Source organism: Sitodiplosis mosellana, unplaced genomic scaffold (assembly GCF_009176505.1).
Source record: "Sitodiplosis mosellana isolate CC-2019 unplaced genomic scaffold, AAFC_SMos_1.0 Smas_scaffold_6191, whole genome shotgun sequence".
NCBI classification, from domain to species: Eukaryota; Metazoa; Arthropoda; class Insecta; order Diptera; family Cecidomyiidae; genus Sitodiplosis; species Sitodiplosis mosellana.
Window position 1 is genome coordinate 97,279 of NW_022601432.1, and position 19,901 is coordinate 117,179.

General features: G+C 36.3%; 2 protein-coding genes across 4 annotated transcripts in view; both read left to right on the forward strand.

The window, feature by feature from the left end:
• Nucleotides 1-525: 525 nt before the first annotated feature.
• Nucleotides 526-5,496, forward strand: LOC129576993 (cullin-1-like). The gene is made up of 11 exons (XM_055463331.1): nt 526-1,098; nt 1,181-1,263; nt 2,179-2,320; nt 2,465-2,821; nt 2,967-3,224; nt 3,299-3,457; nt 3,535-3,873; nt 3,962-4,066; nt 4,151-4,638; nt 4,777-4,999; nt 5,090-5,496. Exons 1-11 carry the CDS (start codon nt 1,051-1,053, stop codon nt 5,168-5,170), a joined length of 2,283 nt encoding a protein of 760 aa, XP_055319306.1. The 5' UTR covers nt 526-1,050; the 3' UTR covers nt 5,171-5,496.
• Nucleotides 5,497-6,257: 761 nt separating this feature from the next.
• The window catches only part of LOC129576944 (probable serine/threonine-protein kinase DDB_G0282963), a 22,382-nt gene continuing 8,738 nt past the window's right edge, over nt 6,258-19,901 (forward strand). Inside the window, exon 1 of one of the 3 annotated variants that reach the window (XM_055463124.1) lies at nt 6,258-7,896. The gene's annotated coding sequence lies outside the window, so the exon portion shown is untranslated. Of the gene's footprint in view, nt 7,897-18,531; nt 18,771-19,901 lie in introns of those variants that run through there. The other 2 variants (XM_055463122.1, XM_055463123.1) reach the window with 2 other exon arrangements.

Consider the following 19,901-nt stretch of genomic DNA (forward strand, 5'->3'; position numbering starts at 1 on the left):
TTGTGTACACAACTTCATCATCCAATGTAGCCTTTCCGAAGCCGTTCAAAATTTCCTTGTTTAGATATGGAATTTTCGAATTGAATCACACTGGAAAACGTATTTCATCACAGAATCAGAATTTGTGGTGTTTTGTATAGTCACAATGGACCTGCCTCTGAAATGGTTTTTTTTCTTCTCTTCAATATCATCGATTGGACATCAGACAATTCGGAGCAAAAAAAATCCGGAAAAAAATCATCTTTTTTGTGAGCGTTTCATTTTTGCCATGTCATCCGCGTTGCTCATCAAATCGATATAGGAGAAATTGGTCATTTTCTTAAATCATAGATCATTTTCTTAGATTCATCCAAATTAATCTGTCTACGAATTTTTCGTTTTACAACACGCCGGGAAATGGCATTATTTAAAAATGGACTGAGTCGATCATTCTTCATTAAGGTTTGTTCATGTGCAGAGAAACACACAACGAGCGAGACACAGAGAGAGAAATCGAAACGGTTAAAATCGGTTCAGTTTTTGACAGTTCGCTTGTTGCCTGCTGATTTGACCGATCGTTGTCGGTGCGAACGTGAATCAGTATATTTTGTTCGCACCAAGCAATCGCATCCAATTTCGCAGTCTTCTCTCACACGTCGGATACACAACAACGTCGCACACTTGCGCTGTCAAACAAATGCAAATGTGTGTGCGAGTTTGTTTGTAGGCAACAAAAAAAAAAGAATCTACAGAAACTATTAAAATAAAATATTTGCAATTTGTTTTTTTTTGTTAAGACCCCAATCACTTATCAGCAGGCAATTTTTTTTTTACTGTAATCTATTCAAAATCGTCCTCGATCTTATTTCCATTGCGATTTAAAACGTCATATATACTGATAAAATATTCGCCGAACTACATTTTATTGTGAAATTCCAACAGAATCTCACATTTCTCGGGAATACCGAGACGTAATGAGTCATAGGCACATTTTAAACGCGTATTAGAAGAAGTCAAATTGTTTTATTTTTCATCGTTTCTACTTGCATCAGCTGTTCAAGTGTTATTATCATGGCGGGTCAACAGGAGGAACGAAACAACAACGACAAAGATGAAAAGGTAAGCGCAATTTTTTCGTGACTTTTAATGCAAAACACTTTGCAATCAATTTACCGGAATTGTTTTTTTTTTCGTTCAATAGATGCGACAGATATTTCTGGATCGCATGAAGCAAATTTATCTCGACCGAAAAATGACGAAAGCCGAATACATGGAATTTTATACGTAAGTTTTTTTTTCTTGGAATAGCCGGCATATCGACATGATTCTGAATCCAGGCTCAAATCAACCTATTCAATTGTTTGGTTCAGTTTTAATTTTGTTTGCAATCGAGCGCTCGCTTCAAAATGTGATTGCTTTGTTGGTGAGATATTTGTGACATTTTGCCAAGGTAAGGTTTGTATTTCGCAAAAAAATGTTTCAATTGAGAAAAAAAGTGCGTCACTCATACAGTTATGGAATTTCGGAATGTTGATCATCCGAATGAAAATTATGTTTCCATATAAAGAATGTTTCTATTTGTTTCAAAACTGTTCGGTCAAGCGTATTCATGAGTTCCGCATAAAAATTCATGTTCGAAATGATTGTCAAATGTCAAACTTGTGTGTGAATACTGTGTATTGTATGTACCAATGTATGCACCGACGGTTGTTTAAGTGACAGATAGCAGTATTTCGGTTTCGGTTTACGATTTAAAAAAAAAAAACAGAAGAAAATCAGCATAGATTTCAGCTCCTTTGGAGAATTGAGCTGTAGAATGCACTAAACGTGATGGAAACTCTATTATCATGTTTTAGAACGATTGAAATACATCTTGTTCCCCTATTCTAATACGAACGATGTATAACGATACGAAACCAAACGTCAATCAGTTACACAAAAACGCAAACTCTTGCGTAGCTCAAACGGTTATCTCTTAATACAATGACGAAAAGTGCCGAGAATTTCGGCATTAGTCATCGAATATGTGTACAAGAACGACTTATATTTGCAAACGGTCATTATTTCAAATATTTTCCTGGAAGTGCTATTGAGATTAAAAACATTTTGAATAATTCAATTTTAAATTCGCCTTTTTCGATCGTTTTGCCAAAAAAATTTCTTCAGTTTTGGTTAATCACAATATTTTCTGTTCATCAGACTGATCGTTGACTACTGTGTGAAGGGAAAGGAGTTGAATGTGTGGATTCACGCGAAAGATAATCAGGCAACATGCGGATACAAACGTATTAATACCAAAGTGAAAGAGTTCTTAGATGAGCACATCAAGGAAATTTCAGCGGTGAGTGTTGCCATCTTATGTTACGAAACAATAAAAATCTGTGTTCAAACATTCAAAACATATTTTGTATACATGATGACCTGTTCAAATTTAAAATTTTCTTGCGGTAACCTTATTCCATAAAATTGTATTTTTCAATAATAGAGAACACCCGATTCTGACCAAGACGAAATATGCTTGGAATATTATTGTGCCGAGTGGACCGATTTCCAACGGTCAAGCAAAGTTCTGAATGGTGCATCGGCTTATTTAAATAAGCAACATCATAAGAAAGATGCTGATGCTGAAACGATCGAACAGATTGCATTGCACACATGGCGTGATCATCTGTTTACACATCTGAATCAAAAGGTTGCCAACGCAGCTCTACGGATGTTGGAACGAAGCCGAGCTGGTGAGCGAATCAATTCGGCCGCAATTCGAGCTGTCGTTGAATCATACATTGAGCTCGGTATTTTGGAAAGTTCATCTGATTCAGAGAGTACAACTGCACATTTGACGGTATATTTGATTTTTCACTGGAATTGTTTATATCGTATTGAATGAACCTGTTGATGTAGCATCAATTGAGTTGAATCCATTGAAATAATGGATAACAATTGATTTCCATAACTGAATTTCATATGAAAATCTCCCATTCGAATAGGTATACCGAGAGTTCGAGAAGCGTGTTCTTGAAGGTACCGAAATTTTCTACATCAAGGAAAGTGGTGCTTCCATTGAAAAGTTTTACACTGAACAACATTCATTCGTCAAGTACATGGACCATGTGAAGAAGCGTATTGACGAGGAAATGAAGGACCGTATTAAGCTACTCCATGTCACAACCGAAGAGCCGTTGATGGCAGTTCTTAGCGATACATTGATTAAAAAGCACTTGGAGCTATTTGACATCGAATTTCGGGTAAGATGTCACACATTTGCAAGTGCATCGGCATTTTGTTCTAAAGAAAATTGCTTTTGTTCAATTGAAAACAGGTAATGTTATCAAATGAAAAGAACGAGGACATGGGTTTGATGTGTTCATTGGCCGTTAAGGCAGATGTTGTATTGAAACGATTAAATGCTATCTTAGAAGAGCATGTTACCAAAGAGGGTCTGGACAAACTGGAGAAAGGTGCCGATGAAGCTGTTAAAGTGAGTCAATTTTGATAAATTCAACGTGGCTTCAGCTTCACACACTAATCACGTTTGTTCTCGTTCTTCCACAACAGGATCCAAAAGTGTACATTGAAACGATATTATCGGTACACAAAAAGTATCAGTCACTCGTACGCGATCAGTTTAAAAATGAGATTGGCTTCGTGGCTGCACTTGACAAGGCCTGTAGCAAATTCATTAATCAAAATTCTGTGATCACAAAAAGTGGAAACCCCAATAAAAGTCCAGAATTATTGGCGGCTTACTGCCATATTTTGCTAAAGAAATCGAATAAAAATTTGGAAGAAGCCGAACTGGAAGATTCGCTCAATCAAATGTTGACTGTGTTCCGATACATCGAGGATAAAGATGTGTTCGAGGTGTTTTACAAGAAAAAATTGGCCGAACGTTTGGTATGAATTTTGACTAAAATTCTTTTCTATTGTTTCCGATCGATATTTCTGTGTATTGAACACGAGTGTTGCATTTGTCTCTTCTTAGATCGAGCAGTTATCCGCCTCTGATGATGCCGAAGCATCGATGATCTCCAAAATGAAGCATACATGCGGTTACAACTACACAAACAAGCTACAGCGTATGTACCAGGTACGAGTGGAAAGCAATGGCCAAAAAAAAGAGAAAACTATGGTGCTTTGACTTCAATGCTCAAATTTATTCTTTCGTTTTCAGGACATTGCTGTGTCAAAGGACATAAACGACAAATTCCGTCAACGAATCGCATCGGGCGAACCACTCGACATTGATTTCCGCATACAAGTTTTGACTCATGGCTCGTGGCCATTCACACAAAGCATTACATTAATGCCACCGCCGGAGATGGCAAAAGCAATGGAACGATTCACTGCTTACTACAAAAGCCAGCAAAATGGACGTCAACTGAATTGGCTGTACAATCGATCAAAGGGTGAATTGCTTATGAAAACCGAAAAACAGCGTTATTTCATCAAGGCCAACACATTCCAAATGGCCATCTTGCTTCAATTCAACGAACAAATAACATTCACCGCACAACAAATCCACGACAACACGGGCATCAACAAGCATTATCTGTACCAGATGCTAGCGCTTTTGGTGGTGAAAATGAAACTGTTGAAAAGCGCAGACATGGCCAACATAACGGACAGCTCGGTCATTTCACTGAATACAAATTATACTGGGTAAATAATGAATAATTTTTGAATCATTGATAAGCGCCATTTGAAAATTGAGCTTTTTGAAAATTTTCATTGAACTTGGTTCTGATTTGGAGGCAATTAAAACTGTACTGATTCTTGTGTTTTTCTCGTAAATTTCAGGCCAAAATTGCGTTTCGACATATCGGGTGTGCGAATGAAATCCGAACAGGAGAGTGATAGTAAAGCCACACACAATGGCATCGAAGAGGATCGTCGTCATTTGATCGAGGCAGCCATCGTTCGGGTCATGAAAATGCGGAAGACACTTAAGCATCAAATTCTCATTGGAGAGGTAATCGAGCAATTGGCCGCCAAATTCAAGCCGAAGATTCCAGCAGTTAAGGTATCATTCGTTGATTTATTTCCAACCGATTCATCTGTAATCGCTTTTCTTTCATTTGAAATTTATGCAACTGTTTCAATCATTTTGCAGCGTTGCATTGATGCGTTGATCGAGAAAGAGTACCTGGAACGTCATTTAACGGAAAAAGATACTTACAATTATTTGGCATAATTTTCGAATCCAGTTGCCTTCATCACTGTAGGGAAAACATACTAACTCATTGAAATCATACGAACATTTACCTCGACAAACACAGCCATCCAACGAAATTGTGTCTTTTTTGCGAAGCCAATTTTATTTTTGTATCAAATTATGACAAAGTTAAAAGAAGATATAACGTTTCCAAAACCGAAAACAAAAACTTACGCTTCGCTCTTAGACTTGGCGGTTTGAAATGATTTCGCAAATACATAATACTACTTGTTAATTGATTCTTTAAAAAAAAAAAATCGTTTATAAAAAAAAATTTTTAATAAAAAAGATGATGATGCAAAAAATCTGGGTATTGCATTCATTCAAAAATTAAATGTTTCTGCTTTTCTGTTTTTCACCACCGCATATTCACCATACAGATGCATTCATCGTATGGAAATCGCGTATGGTAACGTGTTCCGTCTGTCAAAAGTGATGACGAGAGATGTGAGATGGTTTGCATATATATATATTTATAAATCCAGAGCCATGCTGCTTCTATTGCTTCTTTCACATCCGATGGCATGCACTGTACACAGTCTCGTTTATGTTTGGCAAATATGGCACTACAAATGCAAAGAGCGCCATATTTTATTTTCAATTCAAAAACAAGCACAAAACATCGTTACACACACTCACATATACTCACAACATACACACATTATGTCACATACAACGACACATTCAAACGTCATTTTCAACTGAAATCGCTGTTTGAATCAGCAGCAGAAGCAGCAGTATTAGTAGTATATTCAGGGGGGATTCGAACAACGCACAACCGGAATTCATGTGTGCGCGCTCATTTATCATGGTATTGGTGTTATTTGGTGTATTTTCGAGATGTATGGAAGTTGTTGTGCTGTAGAAGCGCGATGATGATTTCCGAAGAACACACATGAAGCTGCATGTCATAAAGTACACATAACACACATACACACAGGCAAAATTATTGCATGGCGTACGAAACTAAAAAAAACACACACATTTCTCTCTCTCTCTCTCTCTCTCTCTCTCTCTCTCTCTCTTGCGCACACACACACGTTCTATTCACTTCAAAGATTTCAGTGAGTCCAGTTTTATGTTTCAATTCACTCGTTGTCTTCAATTCAAGTTTGACGTGTCTTAATTTCCATTGAATCAACGCGACGAACGATAGCAACAAATAAACATCAAACGAAGAATCACATCATTTCTTAAATTGATTTGAATTCCAAAGCCTGGCGAGAATAAATATTTTCGACTTTTAAAAGTATTTCATTCAAAGAAACCGACAAAAACTTGGTGGACAATCCGAATTTCCGAATAAATCGCATCGATGGTGTAAATTTGTGTGGTTTTGGAAGCGATAAAGACTAACAAGCAAGTATTAAAACACCAAACGTGTGCAGAACAACATACCATTTGAGATGAACGCGGAATATACATAACTTATGATAGACATAAAAAAAAGCAATTTCATCATAATTTTTCCTCTCTTTAACTGCATTTGAATTGGTTTTTGCATACATTTCGTTGTGTATTTCATATCAACGGTGGTGGAAGACACACAAAATCAAACATAATTTTTTCAATAAAAGTGACCACAAGACGAAAGATAGACAGAGAGTGCGAGTTATAGAAACGACAAACAGGAAAAAACAGACGAAGAAAAATAATAGACGCAAGCAAACCATTTGACCATTTCAAATGTGGATAAGAATTTGTGTTTTGTGAATTAAGTCCATTGAGCAGACAATTCCATTTCAAACGAGACGATTTGTGTTTTCATCGGTGGCGTCAAGTTGATTTTTGTATAGAAGTAGATCCATTCGAACCTGGTTTCATATTTACAGTGAATGAATACACCAATTCACCCATTTTACACACAAGTTTTCTGTGTAGCACATCGCACTGTTGGTTACGTTTCATCTGCGGAAATTGTCGTTTGACCGAGCAAATTTATTAACAAACACAAACTACACAACACATCTCGCTTCAGTTCGCTCATTCACTTTCTTGACTCTAAGCTACGGCCCCACGGTTGCTGTTACTGTTGCTCGATTCGTGTGTACGAAAGACCAAAACAAGTGCGACTCGGCGAATCTTTGCTTGCCAAAGAGACGGACATATGGAGAAAAAAAAACAATAATCATAAGTGAGTGATTCAAGAGAGAGAGTGTATTTGTGTGTGCAGTTAACAAAAACTGAGCAAAAAATAATACTGAAAACGATTATAAAATAAAGTGGAAAAGAAATCGTTGTATCGCCAAATTAAGAGAAAAAAATTGTTTTTTTTTACGGACGCGCTGAATTAAAAAGTGCTGTACAAAGAGACATTAACAAAACAAAACGAACTAGAAACACAAAAAACAGTACAGTTAAATAATTTATTGTCTGTGTGTATTGTTTTTTTTCTCGCTGTTTGTCTTCTTTGCATTTTGATGTGACGCCTACATTTATTTCCTGTGCATACAAAACAATAAAAACGATAACAAAACACACATTGGACTGGCATTTTATAAACGGTGTGGCCGACATTCAAGTGCATTCACCGTCATTGCTCTCTAGTTCGCGACCGTATTTTAGTGGTTTTGACGTGTTGTTCTTTTTTATAGTGCAGAAAGAGGAGACGACAGAGAAAGAGAATTATCAACGTTCCAAAAAGCCCAGTCAATTAATTGATTAAGTCTCTTATTTTCGTTAACTTTAGGCCCACTTATAATCAGGTACAGTATAAAATTATGTACAATATAACCCACATTTATCAATTACGTTTTTATTTCGGCCTCTCTTCTACTTACTTATTTTTTGTTTCTTCTCCTTCCATTGCTTACTTCTCCAGTCCCATGGCATGTTATCGAATGCCATTTAACATAGACTCCTCTTTCTTACTTACTAAACTTATTTTGTTTTTTGAAACCAACCAAAAAAGAACTAACCGATAAAAACAAAAATCCCATTGTAGAATGCGTCATTTTTTTTTTTTTTTTCGAAAAAGTAAATTCCTTCAATGAAATTTTATTTGAGTTTCTTTTTTTTTTGTTATCTTGGACCACACTCAATTTTCACTCACACAAATACAAAAACACACGGCCAAAACAAACAATCATTGAAAGACACCCATGCCGATGTTAGGTGTATATTTGCGTTTATTCCACTTTTTTCCCTCATACACTCTCAGCGTATGTGTATATATGAAAATCGTGTTTTGATCTTTTCACATTCGTCTAACATCTTTCTTCTCTCTCTTTCTCTCTTTTGGTCGTCTCATTGATTTGACTTATAATTAAGTGATTTGTTTGCATTTCCTCAATTTCTATCTCCCGATCTCCAGCAAATTAACACCTTTAAACGATGTTTGACCCAATGAATGAAAAACAAAAATTTCCTCTTGTAATTTATGAATGTATAAAACTATTGTATATCTATGCGTTGTGGCTATGTTTGTCTTTATCTATATTTGGATGTGGCAGTTTTTGAGTATTCAGGATGTGGCGGTTTCCTTTTCTGCTCAGGTTTAAATATCTAAAAACATAAGTATGCTATTTGTTATTTTTTTCCGCAACGAAAATGCAATAGTTCATAAGAACTGGCATAGAATTTTCGAACGAAAAAAAAACAGGCCAACGTAAAATGACTTATCAAAGCAGCTAAAAGCAAAATCGCTTAAGCTATTGTATTTAGTTAAATGCAACATACTTGAAAAAATCAATCAATAGATAAAAGAAATTGGCCATAGAGAAAATAAGAAAAAATAGCGGGCATTCCATGTCTTTCCGTGGCCAGTGTACAGCAAGAAAAAAAATGTGGTTAAAATGCTTGTGCCAATTCTTTTGTTTTACGGTTTTTTTTTTAATTTTCTGTTGTTCATTCGTTCATTCTTTCCCGAGAGCCATTGTTTGGTCATAGGATACTTCCGCCGCACATAATAATACATTATGCAGACGATACTCTATCTAGTGTGTGTATGTGTGTGTGGAAAAATCGAAGCCAATTTTCGACGAAAGATCGGTGAAGTGGCCCGGTTTCTCGGTGGCAATGCATTTTCTTTCTCTGTTCGGTTGGTTTTGTTGCGATTCCGATAAAGTACGTTTGTATAGGTACGTTTGTTTACATGCATGTTAGCAGTCAAACATAACACACCAAAAACATAGAAACAAAACATACAGCAAAAAGAGAACCACATTCTTGGTGGCCAAAGCGCAGACGCGGCGCATATCGTGTAAACAAACCATTGTGTACAGGCCTCATTGTTGTTGGGATGTGTGTTGTTGATGTTGTTTTTTTTTTCTAGCTCATTCTCCCGTTGTCCATTTCACACAAATACACACATGAAAGTACCACGAGTCTCGTTTCGTTCACAACATGACTTTTTCGCCCTGTTTTTTTTCTCTCCTTTCTCTTTGATTGAACACTACTCGGTTGCTATTCGTTACGTCATATTTATTTTATTAGTTCTAATGCTATGAATATTTTAACAGATCTATAACCACTTTCCACCAATTCGCCATTATCGCTTGATTTTTCAACATTTCATACGTATCATGGCGGTTTCAACTGAAATTTAACATGGAATTCCAACAAATATATAGTGTACTAGTCCATTGATAATAAATCGACGGATAAATGAAATCCGACCGATGAATTATCATACGCATTATCTAAATTAGCAATGGAAAAATGTGAGAATTAGAAAATACCATTGTATGCGCGCGCTCGCCGCTTCTAATTTCTGATAAATTGATCGTTGAAAATCAAAATTAAATAGCAAAAATTGTGGTAAGAGTTAATTTCCTTTTGGAAATGATACGGCTCTTGTTGTTGGTTTTTGTAACTCTTCAAATTCATTCGATTAATTGGCTGTGGATGCTTGGATTTTGGTTTGATTCGTTTCGAAATCCGATATGGATCTTCACTTTGGTGCGGCGAACGATTTACACACAGACAATGGCACACGCACAGAATGATGATATGCCGAAAGATGGGCATAAAGTGGAGAAAAAAGAGCGTTTAACATTACATATTTCCATAACAAAAAACACACAACTTTTTTTGAATGAATTTTTTTTCGTGTGTGTGCTGCTTGTTTCCAGCGTTTATTTCTTGCAATGAATTCTTTCGTTCGCGGTACGCCCACAATTTTGATCAATTTTTCTCTCTCTCTCTCTCTTGCAAAAGAGCATAATATCACGTAAGATGTGCACAATTATCGAAACTATTTCAAATATTCCATTTTTGTGGTTGTTTGTTTTTCTCTCAATTTCGATGTTGCGTTCATTTTCTGCCTTGGCCGGAACATTTCATTGCTGGCGCGAACCGTGTGTGTATGTGTTTAAACTAGAAAATTTCTAGTCACATGTGTATTTTCTCTTGATGTTAATTTTACTTGTTGCTGGTTGACCTCAGCCAAAATAGTTGCAATATTTTACTTTAATTAAATGTCTCCCCACGCAGCAAAACATATAGATATAAATTTTATCTGAACGCGCTGCGTTCTGTGTGTGAGCGGCTTTATTCGAGACTGTCTTTCGCTACGACTCGGTTCGCGTTTTCATTTATTCATTTCAATTTTATGTTCGAAATTGCGCTCTCTCTCTCTCTCTCTCTCTCTCTCTCTCTCTCTCTCTCTGTGCTGCGAGCTCAAGCGCGTTTTGCTGTTGTTGTCTGTGCGATTTGCTTGCAATGTGCCGCACATGCGAATGAATCGAAACCAATTGTTTTGGAATTATGTCGTTGTCGTCGTCGTCTCGCAAATATGGGCTGATAAAAAGCACACATAGCCCGCCATCACACAATAGAAGAAAAGAAATGACACGTATCGCATGTGAAAAGAATGTTTATGAGTGGCTTCAATTAGGTAATTTAATTTCGCTTCATCTGTGAACGCTCACTGTTTCGTTTGTTGTTTTTACCATCGCCAAATGATGAATGCTTTTGCACTCGTTCAACTAATTCCATTCATTAGTAATTAAAATATGTTCTAAAGATACAGTCACACATACATGACGATATGTTCGGCATATTTATCGACCAAAAAACGACGAGAAAACAGAACAACGAACAAACAAAGGCAAGCTATTGACTCAGATTCATCGATGCTTTTCATGTGATTGAGACACACATTGTGATACAAAAAAAAAATGCAAAACAAATGAAAAGCTCGATACCCGGAATTGGGGTCATTCTCAATGGAGAATATGTTTCAATATATAATAATAATCGAGTAAAATTCAATGGCGGTGTACAATTACACTGTACATTGAATCAATCGAATTAAATAACGACAACGACGACGACAACAACTACAAAAACAACCGGCGGGCCCTGTTCGTTTTCTTTCTCCAGTGTCTCTCTGTATTCAATTGGTTCAATCGCAAGCGAGTGAGTTTCTTCTTGTAACGAAAAATTTCGAAGGAAAAACGAGCCCGCAGAGAGAAAAGACAGTGGACAGATATAAACTATCAGGTACATGTCATTCATAATATACAGCGCACCGTGCACATACATTGGGAGCGTTTTTGTTGCCATCGCACCGCGTTGTCATCGATCGCTTGGTTGTTAATACAGTTGCTGTTGTTGCTGTTATTAGTATTTTCAACCGGCTGACTGAGCACAATTCTGAAATGCAAAACACGAAGCCATATTTATATGGTAGCAATATTACGGTGCGCTTTACCCATTTCGTGTATGTATGCGTGGACATGTGTGTGTGTGTGTGTGTGGGAAGTTTTGTGTTTTCTGAAAAGAGCAACTGATTTTTACTGATTCGTTTGGGGCCGGTTATACGATCCACTTTATGTATAACTATCTATCGAAACGACTTGTCTTTTTTCTCTCTCTCTCTATCCATGACTTGTCGATCGCTTTTTGAATAGATCTATTTTCCATTTCGAATTATTATCCGATTACTCATTCATAACATTTGGGTTTTGGTTGAGCGACATATAGCGATTTTCCATTCGCATTCGGATGTCGTAGTGCAACGTCGGATCAAAACGGAACAACAGCATGGCAAGAAATGAAGAAAAAAAAAACAATTGTTAGCCGCATCAAGGACAGGAAGCAATTTAATACTTCTAAAGGATAAATCAATCCGATTTGAAATGTATATATTGAAAAATGGCCCAAGTATATCTGTTTGGTGGCAATATTTCTGTTTTCTCGTGGCTTAAGATTTAATTTGAAGGGGGAAGAGAGAGAGAGAGAGCAACAGAAAAAAAACACCCACAGCACTCTTAGTCATGATGAATAACACACGCTCGTGAATAATATAATACGTATGAGAAATTGTGACGGCCACAGAACCGCCATAAATTAATTTCAAAAGAAAAATTTAAGCCAAGAAGATGAACTGAATTGCATATTCTTGTTCTGTTGCGCGGTTTCTTTCTTTCTACGTATTTCGTTTCATTTGATCGGCGTTCCAATTTTGGAAGTGAGTGTGCCGTGATTGGTGCACAATACCGACTCATTGGAAAAATTAATGGCAGCAATTGCGGTGAACAATATTAACACTGACGAAAAAAAGCAGCATGGAGCAGCATTTAAAATACGATCACGACCTCTTCCCTTTCGCCGGCTTTTAAAGCCACTTTACCATACAACCGACCGAGAAAAAAAAACATTCCAAAGAAGAATATCATCTTTATTTAACGCCTATTTGGGTTTAATTTTTCGTTCATCTTCCTCTGCAATCTCGCTCGCAATTGGAATATATGTGTACACATTACACTGTGATTTGCTTCATTTCTGATTGAATTTACTGTAATTGGGTTTTTGTGGTATAGAAATTGATTTGCTGTGCTTGAGATGTGACATGAAAGTTGTGGCAATGCAACAGTATCAGTATGGGAGCTCACGCTTGCCATTTGTTATTGGTTTTGCTTGTGGATTTGGTGAAAATGAAGCCGTTTTTAAAATAGCTGCTATATTAAGGCCATTGGCTACAGGGCATAACTTCCCCGGTCATAATTCCACCGAATTTCGGACAAAATTTCCCCAAAATCCAAAAAAATCTATGGGGAAATTATGTCCATTTTCAATTGGATATAATTCCACTGACTCTTTGGTCATAATTTCCCCGAGAAATTATGTCCATACGCATTTGGATATAATTTCTTCTGATTTTTGGACATATTTTCTCTAATCAACATTTTTTATTATATATATTTTACAATATATATCTCACTTGCTTGAGTGTACAGCTGTCACTTTATTAACATATTAATAATTTATTAATATTTTAATAAAATGAATTTTTTATTAACGTTAATAAAATATAGTGCATTTTATTAACATATTAATAATTATTAGTATGGTGAATTTTCGGTTACTAATATGGTGTAGATTTTATTAAAATGTTAATAAAATGTGGTTATTAATATGGTGCCGATTTTATTAGAATTCTAATAAATTCGACAACATATTGGATTTCATCCGATTTTATCAACGGACGACATCATGTTCACATCAAAGTCTATTCAACACAGCGTTTAGATTAAGATAATCATTTATCACGACAAAATCTCAAAGAAAAACGAGTCTGAAAATATTAATAACCACATTTTATTAAAATTCTAATAAAAAAATTGTCGATTTTATTAGAATTCTAATAAAATCGGCACCATATTAATAACCACATTTTATTAACATTTTAATAAAATCTACACCATATCAATAACCGAAAATTTACCATACTAATAATTATTAATATGTTAATGAAATGCACTATATTTTATTAACGTTAATAAAAAATTCATTTTATTAAAATATTAATAAATTATTAATATGTTAATAAAAAAATATGTTAATAAATTATTAATATGTTAATAAAGTGACAGCTGTACACTCAAGCAAGTGAGAGTGCCACAAATCACGATGAACGTGAAATGTTGCAGAATAAGAAACAAACATTTTGGGCCAAATTTTTTTACATTCAATAATAACGCTTCAAGTGACGCTAATTTCATTATTTATGTACAATTATTCGATGAAAAATACGTGGGGAAATTATGTCCATTTTCAATTGGATATAATTCCACTGACTCTTTGGTCATAATTTCCCCGGGTAATTATGTCCATATGCATTTGGATATAATTTCTTCTGATTTTTGGACATATTTTCTCTAATCAAAATTTTTTAGATGGGGAATTTATGTCCAAATTTGAAATGGAATTATTTTCTCCGTCATTTTGGACATAAATTCTCCATTCATTTTGTATGAGGGAAGTTATGACCGGGGAAAATATGACCGGTCACCAGGCCATTTAGTTGTAGCATATTGCTTGGCTTTCGACCATTTCAATACAAACACACACACACACACACGATCCAATGTCTTTTAGTGATGGAAAAGTAACTTGAATCTTCTGAACGATTCACTGTCTACTCATGTCGCTGCACACAACTCATTTCAATTTGGTTCGATTCAATGAAAATTCCTTGCCATTTTTGGATGTAATTTGCTATAATTAGAGGTGTAAAATGTGACTTTATTGTTTGGCAAACTACAACAACGGCAACGACGCAATATAATCGATTCGATTTTGGCGAAGGTTAATCAGTTTATTCGATTGTTACGCGGCCAAACAAGCGGGACACATCGTACATTTCCGTCTTGCCAATTTCAACAGCGTCCGCGTCTGTGAACGCGGGAACATCATAAATTCCAAATGACTTACTCTGTCTCTCGAAAAAGAGAAGCAAAAAATATTAACGACAACAACATTGAAACCTAACGGCTAAATCCATTCTAATTGACATCGATTTAATCATTTTTTCCAAATCATTGCACAATTTGATTGTTTATTGTCAACGATCTCTCGCTTCGTGCACTTCGTTATATACCAAATCGCGTAATGGCATTGTTTTCCGTCAATGATTTCCATGCCAATGAGATTTATACACATCTATTTTGTTTTCGGTTTAGGTTTCTTCTCTTCGCTTGTTCAATGTTCAATGTTCTTTTCTCTCTCTCTCTCTCTCTCTCTCTCTCTCTCTCTCTCTCTTCCATTCTACAAACCACCGAACCATTTGCTACTTTATAATTGCTGATTGATTTGAAACCAAAACAGAAGAAAAAAATATAAATTCTAATTACGGATTTCATAGAAAAGAAAATATGATTCGGTTGAGTTGATGAATGCAATATTAAATAATATTGCTAATAATTTTGTTTTGCTGCCGGTTTAATTTTTCTCCTCCGCTTTATCTCTCTCCGTCCCTCCATATTCTGGTCCGATCTTTATTGGATCTAGCTACAGATTGTGATTTGTATGCATACTGCACTTTTTTATACGGTATCGAGCAGTTTTATTTGAATTAAAACCAAACTATTTGCTTTACAAGAAGGAAAAAACGACGATTTATCACTGTTTGATGCAAAAATAAAAGAAGAAGCAACGGAACTTTGGAATAATGAAAAAAGAAGACGACGAAGAAGAAGAAAAAAACACTTGAATGAAAATGGCAATAAAACGGAAAGTTAGTCTAGCTAGAAGGGTGCAAAAAAGTGCGGCTATCAAATGGTAATTTTTCAATCAAATGTACAAGAAAAAAAGTCGGCGGAACAACAGCTGATGGATTGGACCGAGAGAGAGAGAGAGAGAGAGAGAAGAAGCTTCTCGGTCTCGCGCTTCACAAAAGTGGCTCATTAAAATTTTGCGGCAATTCTGAATATAATAAACGCTTTGCAACAGCAATTTGTGTTGCATGGAGAGGTAGAAAAAAACAAAACACCTCAATAACCAATCTGAATGCAATTTTGTTGTATGCCAATCAGAACTTTCTCTGCACATCGCCCAATAAATGTATGAGCGCCGCATAAGCATATATATTTTAGTATGCACGCGTGATAAGTCGCGTTCAATACACTCTTATGCCTCTTTATCTATCTCGCTCTCTCACTACACCTCGGCACGTGATCGGCCCGTTGCAAAAATGCAGTTCGATCTCTCTGAAAGTGCAAACAAAATTCTGAGAAAATATTCAACGGTGAATTTTATTTTTTTGTTTTTTCGTTCGTTCATTGCTTGCTGCATGTGCTGCACATGTATTACTTATTTTACGAAGCAATAGCAATACTGGTTGCATTTCAATATGTCAAGAAATTTCGCATAAAAACCCATTTTTCTTTCTGCTGATAAATTTTCACAACTTATTTTCATGTGACCGCCGCTCACTTTCCTACCGATGGGTCAATACTCATAACACATATATGCACAGCCAGTGCTCGATTCGATTCGGCGCCTCAGTGGACACCTCAAGTCAAGTTCTATATATGTCTATTTTTGGATCGAAACTTGCATCTTCAAATCGGATCGGCATTTTTTTCTCTTTCGACACAAACAAACACACATACTTCCATAATTCTTCGGAATGATAGAAACGAGAATTAGTGCGAACGCGGTGCGAGGATCGAGAAAGAAGAAACATGAAAGCCGACATGTGTTGAGACGTTGTATGGATTATATCTCTCACTCTCAAAATAAATAAAGGAAGCTATGGTATTTGTCGTTAACACCCAAAACATACACGCACCACGAGTCGACAGACAGAATGAGTGAAGAGTGAGAGAAAATGCATCTATTAAATTAAGTTTAATTAAACGAAGTGAAGAAATACAAACCAAACGAGAGAAGAAAAAATACTCTAAATAAATAACCGAAAATGCAGTTGAATGTCTATATTTGGAATGATTTTTGGGAATGTATGCCTTGAACGAAGCTCACTATTTTTAACTATGCATCACATTTCGTTACATTTAGTTGGGTTTTTTTTTCTTTGGAGGTGATATTGATACCACGTGCAGTTTCCAGAGGGAATCAAAATGCCGCATCGCACGGAAGTTTTATGTATGATGTCAATTTTACAGATGGCGAACGATATCTGCTACTAAGCTTCCGCTTAGTTTATCTCCAAAATAAACAAAATGTAAAGCGTATAGGTTTCTGTTGAATTTATCCACGGCATTAGTTCATGACCGTCAAAATCAACTTCGAAACACTTTCGATTTTTATTCGATTATTTTTTTTCTGAATTCGACTTGCTACTACACACAAAACAGACGAGAACTTGTTCGTATGCATATGCATGAGCATTAGATAAACACGGTGACAAATGCGATGGGAATCGCGTCGATGGGCGAATTGCATACAAAAATAGACGCTGATATCAAATTAAACTGACTCATTTGTTCAAACCATGTTAACCTCTATTTTGGATTAATACAGAAAAAAACAGCAACAACAATTTCATCACATTGGCTGTTTTGAGTAGAGTTGGTTTTTTTTCTTCTATCGATTAGATAGGGCGATCGATGTGATCAACTGACCAAACATGGATTCAACGGATTTACCTTATCGTTTTCATATACAACGAATGGAAATGCTTTTCACTGTTCTCTCTCTCTCTCTCTCTCTCTCTCTCTCTCTCTCTCTCTCTCTCTTTCTCTCTCTCGCACAACCAACACCTAAGAGTATGTAGAGTTCTTGGTTTGCTTTTTCCAATGCTCATCAAAGTACGCTTTGCGTGCACTGCAATGGAATTGCATGTTGCAGCAAGTCCTCGAAATTAAAACCATTAATTTTATATGTAATTTAATAAATAGAGAAATAACACGGAGAAGCAGAAAAAAAACAAATACTGAAGTGTTGTTACCCTGAAAGTAACACTTTTTCCACGTAAAAAATGTTATTATCCATTTATTTTGAATAATGTAAATGCAAAACCCAAACAGTAAAAACGTTTCGTCGACAAAATGTATGATTTCACATCGGAAAAGAAGAAGTAAAAAGTCAGCAAGCACACACAACAAGAAAAATAATGTCGCAATTGCATAGTAGACGAAGCCATGCGGTCACACATCATCAGCGACAATAACACAAACAGCAGTAGCACACAATTGCAAAACTGGGTAACATGTTTTTTTTCGTTGGTTTTGATTTTTTTTTTCGTCGCACCAATTCACGCTTTATCATATGTATTTGTTCGTGTAATTCTATGTGTGAGAGAGAATGAGAGAGAGAGAGAGTGCGCGCACTCTGCGTTCTCTACGTTTTTGCGACACACAGAGAGAGAGAGAGCTAGTCGCCACTGAGCATATCATTCTGGGCTTCTTTACTCTCTTTTTTCACTTCTTTCTACAATTTCAAAACAGTTTTTTTTTGTTATGATAAATGTGCAAGGCACACACATTATTCGGGCAGTTGCCGTGTGTACGTCTCGTGATACAAATGCCAGAAAGTTCATGCATACATCGGAGCCGATGCCGATGCCGATGCCGATGCCGATGACGACGACAACGGTGACGGCGGTGACGAAGAGAGCGCGCAAAATGTGTGTGATCGAACCTGAGCCGAATGCTAATACGTGCTTTATTTTTAAATTGCGTACAAAAGAATATGTTGGTGAGCTCAACGGGCCGAGCACTCAGTATCGAGCATTTTGCGCTTTTTTTTCGCTCTGGCGTGCTCCTAGACGAACAATAATTTCTGTGTGAACTGCGTTCGTTTTTTTTTCTGCTCGACTCTCTGGCACTCTCGGTTCGTGAGTTTCATTGCCTTTCTCAGTATGGAGACAGCAGCCAGCCAGTCAGTGCACGTACTATTTCTCTTTTTTTTTGCAGTATTGTTATTGTTGTTGTCATTGCTGTTACCCGTTGCTCCTTAGCCGTTTTCTCTCACCGTGTGCATGTGTGTGTGTGTGTGTTTATTACGCGAAGAATGATCGTGCTATCATGGGTGTTAGTTGGTTTAACGTACGAAAATTTCATTGATTAAACTAAATTGACAAAGTCAATAGGAAAATAACGCGATTCGCGAAATTATTCTCGCTTGGCGCTTCAAACACTATCACATACTGTATCACACCGACCAAGCCACACACAGAGAGACAAACACATACACACAGTGTGAACCGAGTAATTGAAGTTCGTGCCATTAGAAGGGTGATCATAGTCGGTTGCATTTTATGAATATTTTATATCGATTTTTGTGAGTCTCTGTACCGTGAGCACAGTAGCAGCTCTCCATCTGTTTGAATATTTCGAAGTGTGTTCAATATTTGGTCGGTTTCGTTCTGTGAATGTGAAATTTGAGCGTATCATTTGAAATTCATACCGTTTTTTTTATTATGTCTAGATATTGAGTTAATTACGATTCAATTGCATCTAAGTGAGAAAAAAAATACTCACGCATACGAACGGCATCTAAGTGCGCCTCAGCGTTGTTGTTTTTTTTTTTTATCTTGTGCTGGCTAGAAAAATTATAAATAAAAAAAAGAACGGAGAAAATCATTCGGCAGAGCACGAGAGAGAGAGAGAGAGAGAGTGGGAAAAACATCTCTCAAAAAAGGAATATTTATTTATTTCGTTGTTGTTGTTCTTGAAAGATAAAAATAACGCACATTTCAACTGCATACCGAGTGTAGCGAATGAATGAGAAAGAGCACCCGCATATTTCTCTCATAGATCGAACGCACTATACACTCACACAGTAAATGTGTATATAATCGAATCGATAGAATTATTTCGTTCTCCAATCGAGTTTTGCCAAAAACAATTAGCCGCACGAGAACTATGTAACAGTGAGCTAATGAAATCAAGCATATCATAAACAATCCGATCGGCATTCGGCGAACTATTCAGAACACTGTTTACGGGTTTTATTTTGGTTTTGTGGAATACAGAGAGAGAGAGAGAGAGAGAGAGAGAGAGAGAGAGAGAGAGAGAGA

Excerpts from the sequence above, each read along its gene's own strand:
- LOC129576993 (XM_055463331.1), top strand. The coding sequence starts at position 1,051 with ATGGCGGGTCAACAGGAGGAACGAAACAACAACGACAAAGATGAAAAG. Across the intron at positions 2,822-2,966 it reads GTACAACTGCACATTTGACG|GTATACCGAGAGTTCGAGAA; the intron begins GTATATTTGATT and ends CCATTCGAATAG. Across the intron at positions 4,067-4,150 it reads AGCTACAGCGTATGTACCAG|GACATTGCTGTGTCAAAGGA; the intron begins GTACGAGTGGAA and ends TTTCGTTTTCAG.